The following is a 23,138-nucleotide window of genomic DNA, read 5'->3' on the forward strand; positions in this document are numbered from 1 at the left end:
TCCCCTCCCTCCCAGAACTGCGAGAGGGTTCCCTTTGTCCTCACTTTCCACCCCACAAGCCTTCAAATCCAGAGGATCATCCTCCACTATTTCCACCACCTCCAGTGTGATGCCACTACCAAACGCATCTTCCCCTCCCTTCCCCTGTCAGCATTTTGAAGGGATTGTTCCCTCCACGACACCCTGGTCCACTCCTCCATTACTCCCACCACCTCATCCCCTTCCCACGGCACCTTCCCCTGCAATCGCAGGAGGTGTAATACCTGCCCATTTACCTCATCTCTCCTCACTACTTATTACTTATTACAATTTACTTGTACTTTTTTCAATATAGTATACTGTATTTGCTGCTCACAATGTGGTCTCCTCTACACTGGGGAGACCAAAGGCAGACTGGGTGACCGCTTTGCAGAACACCTCCGCTCAGTCCACAAACATGACCGAAGGAAATAGTGAGAGTTCAGGGCCAACATGTTCCCGTAAAGGTGAAGGGTCAGACCAACAAGTCCAGGCAACCCCTGGATGTCAAGGGATATAGAGGATTGGATAAGGGAAAAAAATTAGGCTTATGGCAGATTCAGAGTGCTAAAACGAGCGGAGGCTCTGGAGGAGTATAGAAAGTGTCGGTGGATACTTAAAAAAATAATTAAGAGAGTGAAGAGGGGGCAAAATAAAACACTGGTGGGCAATATAAAGGAAAATCCTAAGGCCTTTTATAAGTATATTAAGGGCAAGAGGATAACCAGGGAAAGAGTAGGGCCCATTAGGGACCAAAGTGGAAATCAGTGTCCGGAGCCGGAGGACATAGGTGAGGTTTTAAATGATTACTCTTCATCTGTGTTCACTATGGAGAAGGACGATGTAGGTGTAGTGATTAGGGAGGTGGATTGTGATATACTTGAACAAATTAGCATTGAAAGGGAGGAAGTATTAGCTGTTTTAGCGGGCTGAAAAGTGGATAAATCCCCAGGCCCAGATGAGATGTATCCCAGGCTGTTATGTGAGGCAAGGGAGGAGATAGCAGGGGCTCTGACACAAATTTTCAAATCCTCTCTGGCCACAGGAGAGGTACCAGAGGATTGGAGGATAGCGAATGTGGTACCATTATTCAAGAAGGGTAGCAGGGATAAACCAGGTAATTACAGGCTGATGAGTCTAACATCAGTGATAGGGAAACTATTGGAAAAAATTCTGAGGGACAGGATTAATCTCCACTTGGAGAGGCAGGAATTAATCAAGGATAGTCAGCATGGCTTTGTCAGGGGGAGATTATGTCTAACAAATTTGATTGAATTTTTTGAGGCGGTGACTAGATGTGTAGATGAGGGTAAAGCAGTTGATGTAGTCTACATGGACTTCAGTAAGGCTTTTGATAAGTTACCGCATGGGAGATTGGTTCAGAAGGTAAGAGCCGCTGAGATCCAGGGCAAATTGGATCCAAAATTGGCTTAGTGGCAGGAGGCAGAGGGTGATGGTCGAGGGTTGTTTTTGTGATTGGAAGCCTGTGACCAGTAGTGGGGATCGGTGATAGGACCCTTGCTGTTTGTCGTGTACATTAATGATTTACACGTTTGCAGATGACACGAAAATTGATGGTGTTCTAAATAGTGAGGAGGAAAGCCTTAGATTACAGGACGATATAGATGGGCTGGTAAGATGGGCAGAGCAGTGGCAAATGGAAATTAATCCTGAGAAGTGTGAGGTGGTGCAGTTTGGGAGGACTAATAAGGCAAGGGAATATACAATGGTAGGATGCTAGGAATTACATAGGGTCAGAGGGACCTTGGTGTACTTGGCCATAGATCACTGAAGGCAGCAGCACAGGTAGGTAAGCTGGTTAGGAAGGCATATGGGATACTTGTCTTTATTAGCGGAGGCGTAGAATATAAGAGCAGGGAGGTTTTGTTGGAGCTATATAAAACGCTAGTTAGGCCACAGTTGGAGTACTGTTTATAGTTCTGTTCGTCACAATATAGGAAGGATCTAATTGCACTGGAGAGGGTGCAGAGGAGATTCACCAGGATGTTGCCTGGGCTGGAGCATTTCAGCTATGAAGAGAAACCGGATAGGTTAGGATTGTTTTCCTCAGAACAGAGAAAGCTGAGGGGGAACCTGATTGAGGTATACAAAATTATGAGGGGCATAGGTAGAATAGATAGGAAGAAACTTTTTCTCTTAGTGGAGGGGTCAATAACCATGGGGCATAGATTTAAGGTAAGGGGCAGGAGGTTTATAGGGGATGTGAGGAAAGGTTTTTTCACCCAGAGGGGGTTGGAATCTGGAACACACTGCCTGAAGGGGTGGTAGAGGCAGGAACCCGCACAACATTTAAGAAGTATTTAGATGAGCACTTGAAACAACATAGCATGCAAGGCTGGAAAATGGGATTAAGATAGGTGCTTGATGGCCATCACGGACACAATGGGCCGAAAGGCCTGTTTTTGTGCTGTATAACTCTACGACTCAAAAACTCTATGACCCCGGATTTCCAGTTGCTTGCCATTTCAACACTCCCCATTGCTCTCATGCCAACATTTCTGTCTTTGGCCTGCTCCAATGTTCCAGTGAACATCAACACAAGCTCGAGGAGCAGCACCTGATCTTTCCATTAGGCACTCTACAGCCTTGCGGACTGAACATTGAGTTCAATAACTTCAGAGCATGACTGGCATTTCTTTTAATATTTAATTTTTTAACCATGTGCCTGCTTTTCATGCAGTCAGAGCTGCTCATTATTCTGTTATGAACACTCTCTCTGGACTAATGCTTTGTCTTTCACCACAAGCATTAACGCACTCATTACCTTTGTCTCAGGACAGCTTTGTTATTTAATCTCCCCCGCCCTCTGCCCAATCTCTCCCCCTCACTTGCTTAAAACCTCTTTTCTAACTTTTTCCCCTTCTGATGAAAGGTCACAGATTTGAAACATTAACTTTGCTTCTCTCTCCACAGATGCTGCCAGACCTGCTGAGTATTTCCAGCACATTTTATTTCAGATTACCATCATCTGCAGCATTTTGCTTTTATTCCGGGTTGGAAATACTCAGCAGCTCTGGCAGCATCTGTGTTTGTTGTGATCTCCCTGTTTAGATTGTCTCCTGACTCCGCACTCGGTGTGTCTGCAGCCTGCGAGCCCCGGGCTTTATTAACCCGCCTCCCTCTCACCTGCTGGAACCGCGCTCTCTGCCTCAAACCCTACCACGGCGCATGCTCAGCTCACACCGCCCAGCCGGCTGATTGACGGCGACTCCAGACCAATAGGAAGAGGGAGGGCGGGTCTGGATGACTGAACGTGTGGGAGTCGTCCAATCAATCGGAGCGACTCAGGGACCGCCCCTATCCCCACTTGCTATTGGTTAGATGCCGCTGTCAATCAATCGGATGTCGTGCCCTCTGAGGTGAAAGGTCACTGGCGGGAGATTCAGGTACCGAGTGCGCAGGAGCACTAAGGAGAAGTGTTTGGAGCATGCGTGGTGTGTGATGGTGGTGGACAGTTGCTTGTGAGTCGTTGGATCTGCAGCGAGGAAACAGGACTTTAAGTACGGAGTGAAATCTCAGAGTGATTCCTACAGTCGGGAAACGGCGAGGGGGCGGAGGGAGCGTTGGAGCCGGAGGGGGGGCTTCAGAAACACCCGGTGTAGGCCTCAACACCCCCAATAAGAAGCTCCCGGTCCCGCGTTTACACCGAGCAGCAGCTCTGTGGCTTCTCCCAGTGACAGGCCCGGGGTTAACGGCCACCAGATTTCCAGCTCTTTTGGAGAAATTAAAGATTAATAAAGTGTAAAATCAAAGGACAAAACTTTAAAGGAAACTGAGCTCAGTTATAAAGGGGCCTGGGGGAGGGAGGAACCATTTGGGACACAGCACAGGGCAGGAGGTCCCCCCCTCACCCCATTCCCCCCTCCCCCCTTCACCCCTTCACCCCATTCCCCCCTCCCCCCTTCACCCCATTCCCCCCTCCCCCCTTCACCCCATTCCCCCCTCCCCCCTTCACCCCATTCCCCCCTCCCCCCTTCCACAAAGACTCCCCTTGGACTGGGCAGGGCTGGCTCAAGGTGCAGGAAGCTGCAAGCTGCTAGGCTGAGCTGTGGACTGGGAGGAGTGGGGGGTTTGACTGACAGGCCTGGGGAGGGGAATATCAGGGCAGGTACACACACTGCTCCCCCTTTTCCTCCTGGGATCTTTTACTGGAGTCGTGTTGCTGAGTGTTTATAAACTCTGTCTCCCTATCCCGGTAATGTAGGTGGATTGTAGGTTGCTGTGAGTGTTGGACTATATTGCCTCCCCTCATTCCTCCTTGCTGTCCCACTCCGAGTTCCAGGCTGCAGGCTCCGGCAGCTTGATGCGCCTGAAACATTAATTCTGTTTCTCTCTCCACAGATGCTTTTTATTTCAGATTTCCAGCATCTGAAGTAGTTTGCTTTTGTTTTATTGCAGGCATTTCTCTCAGAACTAAATGGAGAAACACAGACGGACCAATTAAGAGCCATTTATATTGTGGTGGGTGTTGGATGTTTAAGTCGGTTCCTGAACTCCTCTGTCGGTCTTTTTTGTTGCATCATTTTGATTGGAGTGGAGATGGAGGAGCAGTTGCTGGGTTTAACCCCCCGCCCCCCAACACTTTTGAGCCCACCATTTCCAATGTGAGACCGTCAAGGGAGGTAGATTCCAGAGGAGATGAGTTGCTGAATGGACACCAACTTCTCAATGTAAAATAGTATTGTTTTATTAACAAGTATTTCTGTCGAGGCATCTCATTCATTATACATTTCCAGATTTATTTCATTTCATTCCTGGGATATGGGTATCACTATCCAGACCAGCAGATATTGCCAATCCCCAGTTGTTCATTGAGAAGGTGATGGTGGGCCTTCTTCTTGAACCGCTGCAGTCTGTGTGGTGAAGGTTCTCCCACAATGGTGTTAGGGAAGGAGTTACAGGATTTTCACCCAGTCATGATAAAGGAACGGTGATATATGTCCAAGTCAACATCAACCTGTGCCAAGGGCGGCACAGTGGCGCAGTGGTTAGCACCGCAGCCTCACAGCTCCAGGGACCCGGGTTCGATTCCGGGTACTGCCTGTGTGGAGTTTGCAAGTTCTCCCTGTGTCTGCGTGGGTTTTCTCCGGGTGCTCCGGTTTCCTCCCACAAGCCAAAAAGACTTGCAGGTTGATAGGTAAATTGGCCATTATAAATTGTCACTAGTATAGGTAGGTGGTAGGGAAATATAGGGACAGGTGGGGATGTTTGGTAGGAATATGGGATTAGTGTAGGATTAGTATAAATGGGTGGTTGATGTTCGGCACAGACTCGGTGGGCCGAAGGGCCTGTTTCAGTGCTGTATCTCTAATCTAAAAAAAACCTGTATTTATATAGCGCCTTTAATGTAATAAAATGTTCCAAGGTGTTTCACAGGAGTGTTTATAAAGCAACATTTGACACTGAGCCACATAAGGAGATATTCGGGCAGATAACAAAAAGCTTGATCAGAGAGGTGGGTTTTAATCAGTGTCTGAATCAGGGAAGGTGAGGTAGAGAGGCGGAGAGGATTAGGGAGGGATTTCCAAAGCTTAAGGCCTTGGCAGCTGAAGGCACGGCCACCAGTGGTGGAGCAATGAAAATCAGGGAGGCTCAAGATGCCAGAATTAGATGAGTCCTGATCTCTCGGAGGGTTGTAGGGCTGGAGGAGATTTTAGAGATAGTGAGGGGTGAGGGAATGGAGGGATGTGAAAACAAGGATGAGGATTTAAAAATTGAGGTGCTGTTTAACTGGGAGCCTGTGTAGGCCAGTGAGCACAGTGGTGATGGGTGAACAGGACTTGGTTCGAGTAAGGACACAGGCAGCAGAGTTTTGGATGATCTCAAGTTTACGGAGGGTGGAATGTGGGAGGCCGGCCAGGAGTGTGTTAGAATCGTCAAGTTGAGAGGTAACAAATACATGGATGTAAGTTTCAGAGGCAGATGAACTGAGGCAGCGGCGAAGTCTGGTGATGTTACTGAGGTGGAAATAGGTAGTCTGACTGATGGCACTGATATGCAGTTGGAAGCTCATCTTGAGGTTAGATGTGACAGTAAGGTTATGAACGGTCTGGTTTAGCCTATCTGGTGGCTAGGTAATGGAGTTTGTAGCAGGAACTGAAGACAATGGCTTCAGATACCCAATGTTTAATTGGAGGAAACTTCTGTTCATCCAGTACTGGATGTCAGACAAGTCAGGATGGTGTGTGACTTAGAGGGAACTTGGAGGTGATGGTGTTCACGTACACCTGCTACCCTGGTCCTTCTGGATGATGGAGTTGATGGTTTGGGAGATTCTGTCAAAGTTCTGGTCGAGTTGTGCCCCTCCCCCTCCCCCCCTCCTCCCATAGTGGGCAGAGTCTCTAGACCATTTAGCTTAACATCTGTCATTGGGAAAATGCGAGAGTATGTTATTCAGGAAGAAATAGCGGAACATTTAGAAAAACATAATGTCATCAAACAGAGTCAACATGATTTTATGAAAGGGAAATCATGTTTGAAAAATTTGTTAGTTATTTGAGGATATAACAAAGAATCTTCAAAGGGATATAGATAGGTTAAATGAGTGGGTAAGAAATTGGCAGATGGAATTCAGTGTGGGAATGTGTGAGGTCATCCACTTTGGTAGGAAGAATAAAAAGGCAGATTATTATTTAGATGGAGAAAGACTACAAAATACTGCAGTACAGAGGGATCTGGGTGTTCTTGTACATGAAACACAAAAAGTTAGCATGCAGGCGCAGCAAGTAATTAGGAAGGTAAATGGAATTTTGTCTTTTATTGCTAAGGGGTTAGAGTTTAAAAATAGGGAAGTCTTGTTACAACTGTACAGGGTGTTGGTGAGGCCACACCTGGAGTACTGTGTACAGTTTTGGTCCTGTATTTAAGGAAGGATATACTAGCATTGGAGGCAGTTCAGAAAAGGTTCACTCGGCTGATTCCTGGGATGAAGGGGTTGTCTATTATCAAGAACGGCTAAACAAGTTAGACCTCTATTCATTGGAGTTTAGAAGAATGAGAGGTGATCTGATTGAAACATGTATGATTCTGAGGGGGCTTGACAGGGTAGATGTTGAGAATATGTTTCCACTGGTGGGGGAATCTCGAACTAGGGGACATAGTTACAGAATAAGGGGGCACACATTTAAAACTGAGATGTGAAGAAATTTCCTCTCTGAGGGTGGTGAATCTCTGGAATTCTCTACCTCAGAGAGTTGTGAAGGCCAGGTCACTAATTGTATTTAAGGAAGAGGTAAATAAATTGTTGAAATCTCAGGGAGTCGAGGGTTATGTGGAGCTGGCCTGAAAGAGGAGTTGAGGCCTGGGACAGATCAGCCATGATCATAATGAATGGCAGGGCAGGCTTGAGGGGCTGAATGGCCTACTCCTACTTCTTGTGTCCAGACTGTCAGGTTTCCTTCCCTGAAGGACATTAGTGAACCAGTTGGGGTTGTCCGTCAATCCAGCAGCTTTCATGGTCACTTTTTCCTAGTGTCGGCCCCATAAATTACCAGATTCATTCAGCTCCATTTCACAACCTGCCTTTGTGTTTTAGTGGGTTCTCTCACTCTTTTTATTCTGTTTTAAATCAATTTCACAGGGTTTTACAAGGGGAGGAATTGCAGTTGGGAAACGCAAAGCAAATGTCAGATCAGGATCTGAAAGAGTCGCCCAATTTATTGTAACCTGAATATCACCGGATTTTGAACATGGAAGGAAAAAGCAGCGATCACAGTGAGGAGAAACTGTACACGTGTTCTGTGTGTGGACGAGGTTTCAGCCGATCATCTGGCCTGTCGAAACACAAGCGCCGTCACACTGGGGAGAAAACATGTAAATATGGGGACGGTGAGCTGGAAACTCATTCATGCACCCTGGAGAGGCCGTTCACCTGCTCCGAGTGTGAGGAGCGATTCAGTCAACCATCCTACCCGCTGATGCAGCAGCGTGTTCACACTGACGAGAGACCTTTTCAATGCCCATTCTGTGGGTATTGCTATAAAAGTGCTGAACTGATGTCCTATCAACGTGTTGACACCGACGAGAGACCATTCAGGTGTTCTCACTGCGGGACTGGGTTCCAACAATCATCTGAACTCACTGTATATCAGCATGTGCATGCTGGGGAGAGGCCATTCACCTGCCCAGAGTGTGAGAAGGAATTCACTCAGTTATCCGCCCTGCTGAACCACCAGCGAGTTCACACTGGGGAGAGGCCGTTCACCTGCTCTGTGTGTGGGAAGGGATTCACTCAGTCATCCAATCTGCTGACACACCAGCGCGTTCACACTGGAGAGAGGCCGTTCACCTGCTCTGAGTGTGGTAAAGGGTGCACTACTTCATCCGACCTGCTGACACACCAGCGAGTTCACACTGGGGAGAGGCCGTTCACCTGCTCTGAGTGTGGGAAAGGATTCACTACTTCATCCCACCTGCTGACACACCAGCGAGTTCACACTGGGGAGAGGCCGTTCACCTGCTCTGAGTGTGGTAAAGGATTCACTACTTCATCCGAGTTGCTGAGACACCAGCAAGTTCACACTGGGGAGAGTCTATTCACCTGCCCAGATTGTGGGAAGGGATTTACTCGGTCATCCTACCTGCTAACGCACCAGCGAGTTCACACTGGGAATAGGCCATTCACATGCTCAGAGTGTGGGAAGGAATTCGCTCAGTTATCCGCCCTGCTGAACCACCAGCGAGTTCACACTGGCGAGAGGCCGTTCACCTGCTCTGTGTGTGGGAAAGGATACACTACTTCATCCATCCTGCTGACACACCAGCGAGTTCACACTGGGGAGAGGCCTTTCACCTGCTCTGAGTGTGGGAAAGGATTCACTACCTCATCCATCCTGCTGACACACCAGCGAGTTCACACTGGGGAGAGGCCGTTCACCTGCTCTGAGTGTGGGAAAGGATTCACTACTTCATCCCACCTGCTGACACACCAGCGAGTTCACACTGGGGAGAAGCCGTTCACCTGCCCAGATTGTGGGAAGGGATTTACTGATTCATCCAACATGCGGAAACACCAGCGAGTTCACAAGTAACTTGTGGATGCAAAGTTTCTGCCACATGCCAGATTTCCGACATTGGGCTTCTCCCTTTCCAGTTGTTTTTTTCAATGTCGGACAACTTAAAGGTGTTTTTAAGTCGACTTTATTTATTTTCTTACACCTTGGTGGAAATGAACCGCAACCTGGAAAGCAAGTGGTTGGAACTGCATCCTCCTTCGCAACTTCAGTGTGTCAGTCTTCTGCAAATGGCTAAAAGAGAGTTGTGTGTGTATACATAGACCTGTCATGGGGAATGTGTTGGAATCGATCATTAAGGTGGCTATAGCTGGGAACTGAGAAAAACTCAAGGTAATCGGGAATAGCATGGTTTTGTGAAAGGGAAATCATGTTTAACCAATTTATTGGAGTTCTTTGAAGGAGTAACATACACTGTGGATAAAGGGGAGCTCGTTGACGTACTGTACTTGGATTTCCAGAAGACATTTGATAAGGTGCCATGTAAAAGGTTATTGTACAAAGTAGAAACTCATGGTGTAGGGGGTAACATATTAGCATGAATAGAAGATTGGCTGGCTGGCAGAAAACAGCCTGCATAAATGGGTCCTTTCCTGAGTGGCAGGACGTGACAAGTGGAGTCCCGTAGGTGTCTGTGCAGACCGACTTATAGATAGGTTGAGTGAGTGGGCAAAATCTGGCAGATGGAGTATAATGTGGGAAAATGTAAAGTTGTTGACTTTAGCAGGAAGAATAAAAAAAAAAGGGTGTTAAACAGAGAACGACTGCTAAATTCAGAGGTTCAGAGGAATCCATGTATTCTAGTGCATGAGTCACAAGGTAATAAAGAAGGCTAATGGAATGCTATCCTTTGTTATGAGAGGAATTGAAAATAAAAGTAAGGATGTTATGGTTGAGTTATACAGGGCGTTGGTGAGACTACATCTCAAATAATATGTGCAGTTTTGGTCTCCTTATTTAAGGATGGATGTAAATGCGTTAGAGGAGGTTTACTAGATTGATACCTGGAATGAGCAGGTTGTCTTATGAGGAAAGGTTGGACAGACTGGGCTTATTTCGATTGGAGTTTAGAGGAATGAGGGGAGACTTGACTGAGGTATATAAGACCCTGAACGGTCTTGACAAGGTGGATGCGGAAAGTATGTTTCCTCTTGTGGGTGAGTCCACAACTAGGGGGTATTGTTTTAAAATCAAAGGCCACCCTTTTGAGGACAGAGATGAGGAAAGTTTATTTTTCAGAGGGTTGTGCAACTTTGGAACTCTCTGGTGGTGGAGGCTTGGCCATTGAATATTTTTAAGGCAGGTCTAGATGGGAGTGTGGAATTCGAGACACAAACAGATCAGCCATGATATTGAAAGGCGAAGCAGGTGAGAGGGGCCGAAAGGCCAGCTTCTGCTCCTATTTCTTATGTTCGTATGTCTGACCGATTCCCAGTGTTTGTTTTTGCCTTCATGGGATATCTTAGCAGAGACCACCTGAGAACTGAAATAGGTCATTTGACATGGTTTAAAATTACTGGTGCAGTATCAGTAGCTGGCAAGTCACTGGTCTGCAGCAAAAACATTGGTCTGTCAATAGGAATTTAACACTTGCTTCCATTTACACAGCAGTGTGTGTCTGAAGTAATTTCTGAAAACCCTGCACAAACTGGTTACTGCAGGTGAATATCCTGCAGTGAGCATGAACTGTATAAACTGAATATATCCTGTGCTTTGCAGCAACTGAAATGATCTGGAATTTCCACTTATCAGTTTGCTCAGGTGTATGGCTGAATTCCATTCATTGTTCATCTCCATTTTCACTGTCTACTGCCCCACACTGTAAACCAGGGTAGTCCAACATACGGCCCAGAGTTCAGGATCCGGCCTGCCAAAGGTTTCCATCCAGCCCTCGGGTGTAAACTGCACCCGGGACCGTTCCCCATCCTCGTCAGGGGTCCGTGACTGTAGATGAGCAATTTTTCTTTGTCATCGTCTTGCAGACCAGCTTTTTAAATAAATTGCACCGAGTTTCACAGCTGATGGATCCTGACATCAGGAACCACAGTTTCTGAACTTCGGACAGATTCAGGATTTTTTAAACGCCTGCTAGAAAACCCCGAATCTGTCCAAAGTTCAGAAACTGCTGTTCCCGATGTCAGGATCTGTCAGCTGTGAAACTGACTTGAGATTTAACAAAATTGATCAACCATTTGCTAAATGTTCCTGCTCTTGGCAACTGTCAGAGAGAGAGAGGGGCCAGAGAGAAGAGGTGCAGAAAGAGGGGGAGGGTGGGGCAGAGAGAGAGAGGGGCAAATTCAGAGGTGGCACAGAGGGGAGCAAATAGAGGGATGCAGAGAAAGAGAGGGCAGGGTAGAGGGGGAGGGACGAAAGAGCGACAGGGGCAGAGAGAGGGCTGGGCGTGAGAGTGTTCAGGGGCAGAGAGGGAGAAAGAGGGGGCAGAAAGAGAGCAAGGAGAGCAGAGAGAGAGAGTGGACAGAGAAAAAGGGGCACAGACGTTGGGGGCGGGGGCAGAGAGAGGGAGTTAGGGTGATCAAGATAACTGCTGCAGAATAACATCTATCCAGAATACACTTGTGCAAGTAGAAAAATGCCAGGTATCTCACTAAATCTGCCCCCCCCCCCACATCCCCCCTCCCCTTCCCCACATAAGACAAAAGTTTTAATGTGCCCACCACCCCACTCAAAGTTTGGACAACCCGGCTGTAAACCATGAGTCAGTGTGAAGCTGTCTTTTGCACCATAGTGATGCAAGACAAGGAGTATAACTCTGACCATCTTTCTTCAATGTGTGATTTGACATTGCTTAAGATTATCTGGAAAAGGCTGTCCTGCACCACAAATGCTGTGCATCAGCTACAGTGCAACTATCCTGTGAGCTCTCTGCAGTCACTATAAATGGTCACTGGGTTTCTGAGGCTGATGGCACAATACTCTGTACATGTATGAATATGTATATACAGAGTGCTGCCTTTCTCCAAGCTAACACAATAGTTATGATTTTCAGCTCACCTTGCTGTTAAATGCAGCTGCCACTGCACCAACTGATGCAGTAGAACAGCAGCCAGAAGTGTTCATCACTGTTGGGATATTTCTTTCTTTTGGGCCTCCTTATCTCGAGAGACAGTGGATAAGCGCCTGGAGGTGGTCAGTGGTTTGTGAAGCAGCGCCTGGAGTGGCTACAAAGGCCAATTCGAGAGTGACAGGCTCTTCCACAGGTGCTGCAGAGAAATTTGATTGTCGGGGCTGTTACACAGTTGGCTCTCCCCTTGCGCCTCTGTCTTTTTTCCTGCCAACTACTAAGTCTCTTCGACTCGCCACATTTTAGCCCTGTCTTTATGGCTGCCCGCCAGCTCTGGCGAACGCTGGCAACTGACTCCCACAACTTGTGATCAGTGTCACAGGATTTCATGTCACGTTTGCAGACGTCTTTAAAGCGGAGACATTGACGGCCGGTGGGTCTGATACCAGTGGCGAGCTCGCTGGACAATGTGTCTTTGGGGATCCTGCCATCTTCCATGCGGCTCACATGGCCAAGCCATCTCAAGCGCCTCTGACTCAGTAGTGTGTATAAGCTGGGGATGTTGGCCGCCTCGAGGACTTCTGTGTTGGAGATACGGTCCTGCCACCTGATGCCAAGTATTCTCCAGAGGCAGCGAAGATGGAATGAATTGAGACGTCGCTCTTGGCTGACATAACGTTGTCCAGGCCTTGCTGCCATAGAGCAAGGTACTGAGGACACAGGCCTGATACACTCGGACTTTTGTGTTCCGTGTCATTGCGCCATTTTCCCACACTCTCTTGGCCAGTCTGGACATAGCAGTGGAAGCCTTTCCCATGCGCTTGTTGATTTCTGCATCTAGAGACAGGTTACTGGTGATAGTTGAGCCTAGGTAGGTGAACTCTTGAACCACTTCCAGAGCGTGGTCGCCAATATTGATGGATGGAGCATTTCTGACGTCCTGCCCCATGATCGTTTTCTTGAGGCTGATGGTTAGGCCAAATTCATTGCAGGCAGCCGCAAACCTGTCTATGAGACTCTGCAGACACTCTTCAGTGTGAGATGTTAAAGCAGCATCGTCAGCAAAGAGGAGTTCCCTGATGAGGACTTTCCGTACTTTGGACTTCGCTCTTAGACGGGCAAGGTTGAACAACCTGCCCCCTGATCTTGTGTGGAGGAAAATTCCTTCTTCAGAGGATTTGAACGCATGTGAAAGCAGCAGGGAGAAGAAAATCCCAAAAAGTGTGGGTGCGAGAACACAGCCCTGTTTCACGCCACTCAGGATAGGAAAGGGCTCTGATGAGCCACCATGTTGAATTGTGCCTTTCATATTGTCATGGAATGAGGTGATATACAGCTGTTGGGATATACAGCTGTCTGTTAGACCTGCTGCATTGTCACAGGGCCATTACCAAACTTTTGAGCCTGATTTGGGGATGATGCAACAGAACCTCAAACTTGTTACTGTAGAGGTCGTCGTCGGCTGTCCCTCGATTCGAGGATGATGTCTGCTCAAGGTCGCGAGTTTCTGCCATGGGTCTTCAGGTCACTGAACAGGCCAATTCTCGACCTGCAGATCTTTGGGCACATGGGGCAGGATGTCCCACCAGGTAGTGGGACCCGGAGTGCAGGATTTGCTTCCTAGAGGTACAACACTAGTCTCATTACTTATCCACTGTCGCTAGCAAGATCTGGGACAATTTTTATGTTGCATAATATTTGGACGCTTTGAAGAGGAAACCCACATTTTGAATTAGTTTTCACTATGATTTTAACGAGACAGACACTGCAAACAAAATTATTTTAGTTTAGAATCTTTAAACTGTGACTAATTATATTAAATTTTAAAATCTACCATGAGTCCTGATATTTCAAAACAAGCATTCTATCTTGAGGCATCACATTTGCTAAAGTTAATAAGGTTAATTTGATCTTTTGTGCTTGGAGGTAAATAATTGTCTAAAAGAAAATTGGGTCGGGAGTATCACATGCTCCTAACAGAATGTATGTGATATTCCTGTCCATTTAAGTTAATGGGCAGTAAATTGGACAGGCTGTATAACTGGTATACAATCCTCCCTACCTGGTTTTGCTTTCTGCTTCATTCAGGTGATTGTCACAGCACAAAATAAGAACAATTACCCCACTTATGTTCAAGTTTCTGGATTGTCAATGTCTCTTTAATGTTCACTTTTTATACCGACTGATTTGTGCTCATCACTTACCAAGGTACCAGAACGTGCCATCTGGTATGTTTATATATATTGCTTTCCATTAAAGTTGACACATCTTCACAGAACACCTTTTACATGAACAAGCTATAAATAGGCAGAAGCAGGACATTGAGAACATGAAGCTCTGTAAAACCAATTATCAGCTGTCAGGTAAGTCTCATGAAATTGTATTCTGAGTACAGTGTAATTTTATTCATTACATATGCAAAATTGCATGAAATTGCCATTACTGAACCAGTTTGCTTCAATAACAGTGCTATAATTACATGATTCCTTGTGAAAAAAATTTAAACTTTGTCTTTGGCCACTAATTTTCAGACCTTTTGGTCTTTGTCCACTCTCACCCCTGCATTTGTTACTTGTTTTGTGAAATACTTTCCCGATTAGTGCTGAACTGCTGGATAACTCTGATTACATTTCTATGTGTTTATACATGTTTATAAAGTGTCTGTGTGCCCAGATTTAACTAAGTTGTGATTTGTAAACAATAAATGATGTTTCGGGCATGACTTGCAGTCTGGTATCTTGGTGATTTGTCAAGAAAGATTTAATTCACTCACTCAGCAGCTTGAGAGGAACCAGACTGAGGTTTAATGAACATAAGAAATAGGAGCTGGAGGAGGCCATTTGGCCCTTCGAGCCTGCTCTCCCATTCACCAAGATCATGGCTGATCTTCTACCTCAACTCCACCTTCCCGCACTATCCCCATATCCCTTAATTCCCTCAGTACCCAAAAATCTATCAATCTCTGTCTTAAATATACTCAACGACTGAGCATCCACAGCTCCCTGGGGTAGACAATTCCAAAGATTCACAACCCTTTCAGTGAAGACATTTCTCCTCATTTCAGTCCTAAATGTCCGACCCCTTATCCTGAGACTGTGACCCGGTGTTCTAGATTCCCCAGACAGGGGAAACATTTTCTCAGCATCTACCCTGTCAAGTCCGTTAAGAATTTATTATTTTTCAGTCAGATCACATGACATTCTTCTAAACTCCAGGGAATATAGGCCTAGTCTACTCAATCTCTCCTCTTTGGAGGAGATGTAGCAGCGTGGGGGTGCTGTCGAATAGTGGTTATGTTACTGAACTCGTAACCCAGAGGCCTGGACTAATGATGCAGAGACATGAATTCAAATCCCCCCATGGCAGCTCAGGGAGATAAACTCAATTAATTAAATAAATCTAGGATGAAATATCTAGTATCGGTAATGGTGACTATTAAACTAAGCAGCAAGCAATTTGGAAGGCTAATGGTATGTTAGCCTTTATCACAAGAGGATTTGAGTACAGGAGTAGTGAAGTCTTGCTTCAATTGTCTAGAATCTTGGTTAGATCGCACTTGTGCAGTTTTGGTCCCATTATCTTCGGAAGGATATTATTGCCATTGAGGGACTACAATGAAGGTTCACCAGACTTGTTCCTGGGATGGTGGGCCTATCAGATGAAGAGAGATTGGGGAAACTGGGCCTGTATTCTCTAGAGTTTCAAAGAACGAAAGGTGATCTCATTGAAACCTGCAAAGTACTTAAAAGGATAGACGGGGTCGATGCAGCCAAGATGTTTGCCCTGGTTGGGGAGTCTGGAACCAGGGGACACAATTTCAAAAGCCCGCATTTGTTGACAACGCGAACGGTAGGTGGCGCTGTTTTGGCACATGCGCAAATACACTAAAACGTCACAGCTTGTGACTGCAACAGCTGCCAGGACTAAAGATGGCGCTGCTCAAAGAATCACACAGAGGAAACCTAACAAACACGTGGCAGCATACAATGGCCGGAGTGAGAGAGTGGAGTGGGCCGGGGGGAGCAGCGGAGCGGAAGAGGAGCGCCTTTTTCTGTGCATGTGCCAGAAACACAACAGCAAAAGACTTACCGGCCAGTCCCTGGACCCGACGACACCAAGGTCTTCGCACACTCGCTCCCTGCGGCTCTCTACGGCCTCTCGCTTCCGGCCCTCTCCATTCAGCCGTTCCCTCCAGCTGCGGATGCCCAATCCAGTTGCTTCTCCCCTACTTCTCCACAGTACTTCAGGCATTGCAACTATCTGGTCCCTGCATTTTGCATGCTTCCTCTCCCCACCCCTCCCCCCTCTCCATCTTCACCTCCCCCTCTTCCACCACCCCTCTATCCCCCTCTTCACCCACCCCTCTATCCCCCTCTTCACCCACCCCTCCTCCACCCCTCCCTCTACCCCCCCCCCCTCCCCCCACCATAGTTGAATATCTGAAGTGCAGTTGCAAAGTCGGGGAAATAGCATGCAAAACAAAACCTCAACAATTCTGGGGTTAATTATTGAGAAATTTTATTAAGTTCATTAAGCATCCGAGGAACTGCTGTGCATGGATACATGAGTGTTGTGTTTCCAGCATTCCCGTTAGGCAGACAGCTGCACAGCTAAAGAGATTGTTCCTGGAGAGCCTTGTGGTGAATGAACGCTTGGCTCTCTATTCCACTACTGTATTGTCCATGTGAAGAAGGCAAAGTCACAAGAGTCTGAGCTCAGTCTATTCTTGGTGAATGTTCCCCAAGCGCATCCCAACGTGCGCTCCCAATTCATCCATAAATGCAATGTTCCTTTCCACATCATGACAAGCTCCACAGCATGATCCAGTTGCCTTCGTTGCTTGAATGCTGACCTTAAGTCTCAAGGATTGTTTTCTCGACGGCATGTTTTACATGAAAAGAAATAAAGCAAATCAGAGTCAGAGCTTGCCTCCCTCCATCCACTGAAATTACTGTTGTGCACACCTTTTTAAGCTCTGCAGCGAAGGCACCAATTGCTAACGTCGTCAATGAAGCACTTATTACCCACCTCAGATGCAGGAATCAGCACATCCTTGCGTCCTCTCCTGCACTGCCTCCTTTGCTTGAATGCCGTCCTTAAGTCTCAAGGATTGTTTTCTCAAGGGCACGTTTTACATGAAAGTAAATAAGGAAAGAACATCAGTGTCAGAGCTTCCCTCCCTCCAATGAAATTACTGTTGCGCATGCTTTATGCTCTGCAGTATAGGCATGTACTGATAACACCGCCAATGAATCACTTAGTACCCACCTCAGCTGTAGGAGGCAGGATGATGTTACTGCCCCTATCTCGTGATGGTTCAATGCTGCTCTCAGGGAAAACATGAATGATGTGAGGGTGCTGGAAAAAGAAGCACATTTCTTTTGGACTATGAACATAAAGCAGGCCATTTAGCCCAGCTGTTCCCTGCTAGTGGTTATGCTACTCGTGCGTCTTCCCATCCATTCCCATTTAATCCTGCCTACTACTATCAGCATCACCTTCCATTTCTTTCACTCTTACCTACCTTTGCCTTAAAGCAACACTGAGGATGGAGAACAGTGTGGCTGCACTCCCACCTCACCAGTTGTGTACACAGCAAGAGCATTCACATTTGTGCTACCACTGGACACGGCATGCTTGTTTCTTTTAGTGCTCAGTCTCTTCTTGCTGAATGTTCTCCAAGTGCTTGACCCCTTTGGACGCCCTCTCTGCTTGACAGGCAGCAGCTGGTAATTGCGGAGTCTCACAAGGCTCTGCATGGTTGTTTCAAAGGCGGATGGGGAAACAGGTGGCTGTGTGTCCATGTGCACTGCTCGGATGGGTGCAGGAACAGGTGGCTGTGTGTCCATGTGCACTGCTCTGATGGGTGCAGGAACAGGTGGCTGTGTGTCCATGTGCACTGCTCTGATGGGTGCAGGAACAGGTGGCTGTGTGTCCATGTGCACTGCTCGGATGGGTGCAGGAACAGGTGGCTGTGTGTCCATGTGCATTGCTCGGATGGGTGCAGGAACAGGTGGCTGTGTGTCCATGTGCACTGCTCGGATGGGTGCAGGAACAGGTGGCTGTGTGTCCATGTGCACTGCTTGGATAGGTGCAGGAACAGGTGGCTGTGTGTCCATGTGCACTGCTCGGATGGGTGCAGGAACAGGTGACTGTGTAACTGAGCAGCAAGGAGAGGGTACTGCAGGTGGGGGAAGTGGAGCTGTGAACAGGCAGGCGTATGTCTAGTCCATCAGATCATTAGGCCAGGGGGTGAAACGCTCAGGATCCATGGATTGTGGCACGTGACTGATGTCCAGCGCGTGGCCACCTCCATCCGAAGGTGCTTCCGGGCAATTGTTGGGCATAGTAAATGGCTCCATCTCATCAGCCAGTCCTTGCTGCCAGCGGAGAATCTGTTGCCGCAGCCAGTCCAGTTTCCTTATGAATGATGCCGTTCCACTCTGCAGAACGGCCTGTTCTCAAGTTTACTGCTGAAGTCGTCATAACTCGAACTCCTGGGTTGTGAAGGTGGCAAGGAACTGCTCTGTGGAATCTACTGACGTTGCCATGATCGAAGTTTGAAGTTCAGGAAGGCTATTAAGGGACCACACGGGAAACATGAGATGAGATAAGAAATACAGAATGCACTCCATTGAAACGTTACAAAAACGAAAGTGACCGTTTAGATGGAAGGTTGTTCGCTGGACTGCAGCACATGTACTGCCTGCACACAGCAACTCACAACAGGGACTGGAGCACATGCGGTGCCCCAGACAATGGAAATGTTTTCAGAGCAACTTACAACGGCAGAGCAACTTACCTTGGAACAATCTCCTCTGTCTAATAAAAATGAAGCAAATCTCCAAAACAACTAAATAATTCAGAGAAAATGCCCGACGAAACTTCTCCTCCTTCCACTTTCAAAAACTCGCGCCGAAGCTTTGACGCATGCGCAGAGGCCAACCTGGCGCATTGCCCGAGGAAGACAACGATACGCGATGACGTCATCTGCGCAAGCCGGACCGCAGCGCATGCGCAGTGAGCAGGAGACCATGTGCGCACTGCGGCGCAGCCTGATGACGTCAGCGCTGCCAAGCGTTGTCATGAATCACTTTGTTTAATTCGGGGACGTCATTTAGGACAGAGATGAGGAGAGATTTCTTTACTCAGAGGGTTGTGAATCTTTGGAATTCTCTACCCCAGAGGGCTGTAGAAGCTCAGTCATTGAGTATGTTTAAAGCAGAGATTGACAGATTTCTAAATACCTTTGACATAAGGGGACTTGAGGAAAATGTGGGAAAAAGGAATTGAAGTGGATGATCAGCCATGATCATATTGAATGGCAGGGCAGGCTCAATGGGCTGAATGGCCTACTCCTGCTCCAATGTTCCTAAAACCCACCTGGTTCATGAATGCCCTTTAGGGAAGAAAATCTACCGTCCTTATCCGATCTGGCCGACATGTTCCTCCGGACTGACAGAAATGTGGTTGACTTAACTGCCCTACAAAACGGCCTAGCAACCCACTCAGTTATATTCAAGGAGGTGGCTCACCACCACCTTCTCAAGGGCAATTAGGAATGGGTAATAAATGCTGACCTTTCCAGCAATGCCCAAATTCTGTGAATAAATAGAACAATCTCATCATTCCAGGACCCAGACTAGTGAACATACGAATTAGGAGCAGGAGTAGGCCACTCGGCCCTTCAAACCTGCTCCGCCATTCAATAAGTTTACGGCTGAACTGATTACTCCAGTTTTCCACCTATCTCTGTTAACCTTTCACCCCTTAGTTATCAAGAATCTATCTACCTCTGCCTTAAAAATATTCAAAGACTCTGCTTCCACCGTCTTTTGAGGAAGAGAATTCCAAAGACTCACGACCCTTTGAGGGAAAAAAAATTCTCCATCTCTATTAAATGGGTGACTCATTTTTAAACAGTGACCCCTAGTTCTAGATTCTCTCACAAGGGGAAACATCCTTTCCACATCTACCCTGTCAAGCCCCCTCAGGATCTTATATGGTTCAATCAAGTCGCCTCTTACTCTTCTAAATTCCAGCGGATACAAGCCTAGTCTGTCCAATCTTTCCCTGTAAGATGGCCTGCCCATTCCAGGTATTAGTTGAGTAAACCTTCTCTCTACTGCCTCCAACATATTTACATCCTTCCTTAAAGGAAACCAGTACTGTAAATAGTACTACAGATGTGGTCTCAACAATGCCCTGTATAGCTGAAGCACAACCTCCCTATTTGTGTATTCAATTCCCCTCACGATTAATAATAACATTCTATTAGTTTTTCTAATTACGTGCTGTACCTGCATACTAACCTTTTGTGATTCATGCACGAGGACACCCAGATCCCTCTGCATCTCAGAGCTCTGCAATCTTTCACCATTTAGATATGCTTTTTTATTCTTCCTGCCAAAGTGGACATTTTCCCACTTTCCCACATTATACTCCATTTGCCAGGTCTTTGTCCACTCACTTAACCTATCTATATCCCTTTGTAGCCTCCTTATGTCCTCTTCACAAGTTACTTTCCTACCTATCTTTGTGTCATCAGCAAATTTAGCAACCATACCTTCAGTCCCTTCATCTCAGTCATTTATATAGAAACATAGAAAATCGGAGCAGGAGTAGGCCATTCAGCCCTTTGAGCATGCTCCGCCATTCATTATGATCATGACTGATCATCCAACTCAGTAACCACTTTCCCCCCATATTCTTTGATCCCTTTCGCCCCAAACTAACTCCCTATCTAACTCCTTGCAAACATAACAATAAATTGTAAAAAGTTGAGGCCCCAGCACAGATCCCTGTGGCACATTTCTCGTTACATCTTGCTAACCAGAAAATTACCCATTTATGCCTACTTTCTGTTTCCTGTTAGCTAATCTTTTATCCATGCCATGTTACCCCCTACACCATGAACTTTCGTTGCATTCCCTCAGGGACAAGTATGTCCCTCCTTGGATAAGGAGACCAAAACTGCACACAGTTCTCCAGGTAGGGACTCACCAATGTCCTGTATGATTGTGGTAAGACTTCTTTACTCTTAGACCCCAATCCCTTTGTAATAAAACTAGCATACCATTTGCCTTCCTAATTGCTTGCTGAACCTGCATGTTAACTTTCTGTGATTCATGTACGGGGACACCAAAGCCCTCTGAATGCAAACATTTCTCAGTCACTCACCATTCGTAAAAAAATAACTTTTTACAAACATTTTTTTATCAAAGTGAATGACTTCACACTTCACCACATTGTATTCCATTTGCCATGTTCCTGCCCAATCACCCAACCTGTCGATATCCCTCTGCAGCCTGTTTGTGTCCTCCTCACTGCTTACTTTCCCACCTAACTCTGTATCATCAGTAAACCTGGATACATTACACTCAGTCCCCTGTTACAGACAGGTAGGAAATGGGGTGACTGGCTTTCACTTTTCACCTCCCAACTGACCACAGATAGTGTTTTTGTTAAACTAGTGTTTCAGCCCCTGAGTGTTTTAAGGGTTGAATAAACAGACCAACGACAGGTTTTCTCATCGGTTTAAAGAAACAAAGTTCTTTTTTCCCACAAAGACTGAATTGTTCACAATCTTCAGCCACTCACACATTCACACACATAAAGACACATCAGGATAGTTAGATAGAAAGGAAAAAGTAAGATGCAATTGAAGTCCCAAGTGATGTAAGAGTTTTATGGTTTGCAAAAACCTGTTGAATCGTCTCGGGCGGAAAGTCTTTTCAAAGGTGCAGGCCTGGATGTTTGTAATCTTGAACTTGCTGAAGTGTTGCAGATTTCTGCTTTACTTCCACTGGTGGGGATTTCAAAGTCACCTTGCAATTTCTCTCTGCCTCAGCTGTTCAAAGATGGTTTGAAATGGTTTTTGCAGACAGGGCACCTTTGCTCAGCTGGTCGGCCTCACAGCTTCTCTGGCTGGAAGTATGGCCTTCAGTCTCTCTCTATCTCTCTCTCGAAGAAAAAGTCTTAGCTTGGTTTTGATCATGTGATCAAAGAATACTCTCTCCTGCAGGGTTTATACAATGTCTTTAAACGTGCACCATTGTTAAAAATGGGGTTTGAAGATGGCTCATCATGATACCGTGGTGTTAGGTCACACCTATTATTTTGGTTTTGAATCCACAGTCTCCCTCTCTGCCAGGGTCTTTGATAACACAATTGTTGAAGATAGGAGCTGCTTTGCTTTGAATTGCCTGTTTCCCATTTTAATGTCTTCCCAGGGCTGGACCAGATGTGATGATGGGTTTAGGTCTCCAACAACCCAGATGTATTTTGTATTACAGGAGGGGAGTCACCTGAACCCTACCCAATCTTGTCTGCAGCAATGTGTCCATGTTTTGGAGTTTAACTCGCCAGTTCATTTTTTATAGTTTATAACTGCTCCTGTTCACTTCATTTTTCATCCTTGCTCCTTCTGTGAGTGTAACAGCTGATTCTGACTGGGTTCAGTTCTACACTCACTGGTTCCTCCCTCTCCTCCCTGAAGGTGCTGACTCTCTCTGTGTGTACGTGCTCTCTCTCCCCTCCTCCGACACTCTGGCCCTCCCTGTCCATTGTAACATCTCCCAGTTCTGGTGATGGGCTCTCACTGAACCACACTCCATTTCTCCCTCTTATGCAGATGTTCCCTGATCATCAACATTTCATATAATCATAGAGCAGAGAAGGAGGCCATTCGTTCCATCATGTCTGTACTGCCTCACTGAAAGAACTATCCAATCGGTCCCAGTCCCCTACACTTTCCCCAGATCATTGGAAAATTTCCCCTCTGAAGTTTTTATCCAATTGTCTTTTGAAAGTTATTATTGAATCTGCTTCCTCCACCCTTTCAGACAGTGCATTCCAGATCAGAACAACTCACTGCCTAAAAACATTTTTCCTTACCTCCTCTCGCTTGCTTTATTGGCCAATTGTTTTAAATCTCTGTTCTCTGGTTACTGACCCTCCTGCCAGTGGAAACAGTGTCTCCCTCTCTACTCAGTGAAAATCCCTCATCATTTTGAACATGTCTGTTAAATCTCCCCTTAACCTTTTCTGCTGTCAGGAGAACAATC

General features: G+C 46.5%; 1 protein-coding gene across 1 annotated transcript; it reads left to right on the forward strand.

The window, feature by feature from the left end:
* Positions 1-3,463: 3,463 nt before the first annotated feature.
* LOC137349208 (zinc finger protein 135-like) lies at positions 3,464-11,308 on the forward strand. The gene is made up of 3 exons (XM_068014644.1): positions 3,464-3,539; positions 4,438-4,500; positions 7,619-11,308. Exon 3 carries the CDS (start codon positions 7,728-7,730, stop codon positions 9,066-9,068), a length of 1,341 nt encoding a protein of 446 aa, XP_067870745.1. The 5' UTR covers positions 3,464-3,539; positions 4,438-4,500; positions 7,619-7,727; the 3' UTR covers positions 9,069-11,308.
* Positions 11,309-23,138: the final 11,830 nt, after the last annotated feature.

The sequence above is a fragment of the Heterodontus francisci genome, chromosome 34, assembly GCF_036365525.1.
Source record: "Heterodontus francisci isolate sHetFra1 chromosome 34, sHetFra1.hap1, whole genome shotgun sequence".
Lineage (NCBI taxonomy): Eukaryota > Metazoa > Chordata > Chondrichthyes > Heterodontiformes > Heterodontidae > Heterodontus > Heterodontus francisci.

Coding starts and splice junctions, on each gene's coding strand:
- LOC137349208 (XM_068014644.1), top strand. CDS start 7,728: ATGGAAGGAAAAAGCAGCGATCACAGTGAGGAGAAACTGTACACGTGT.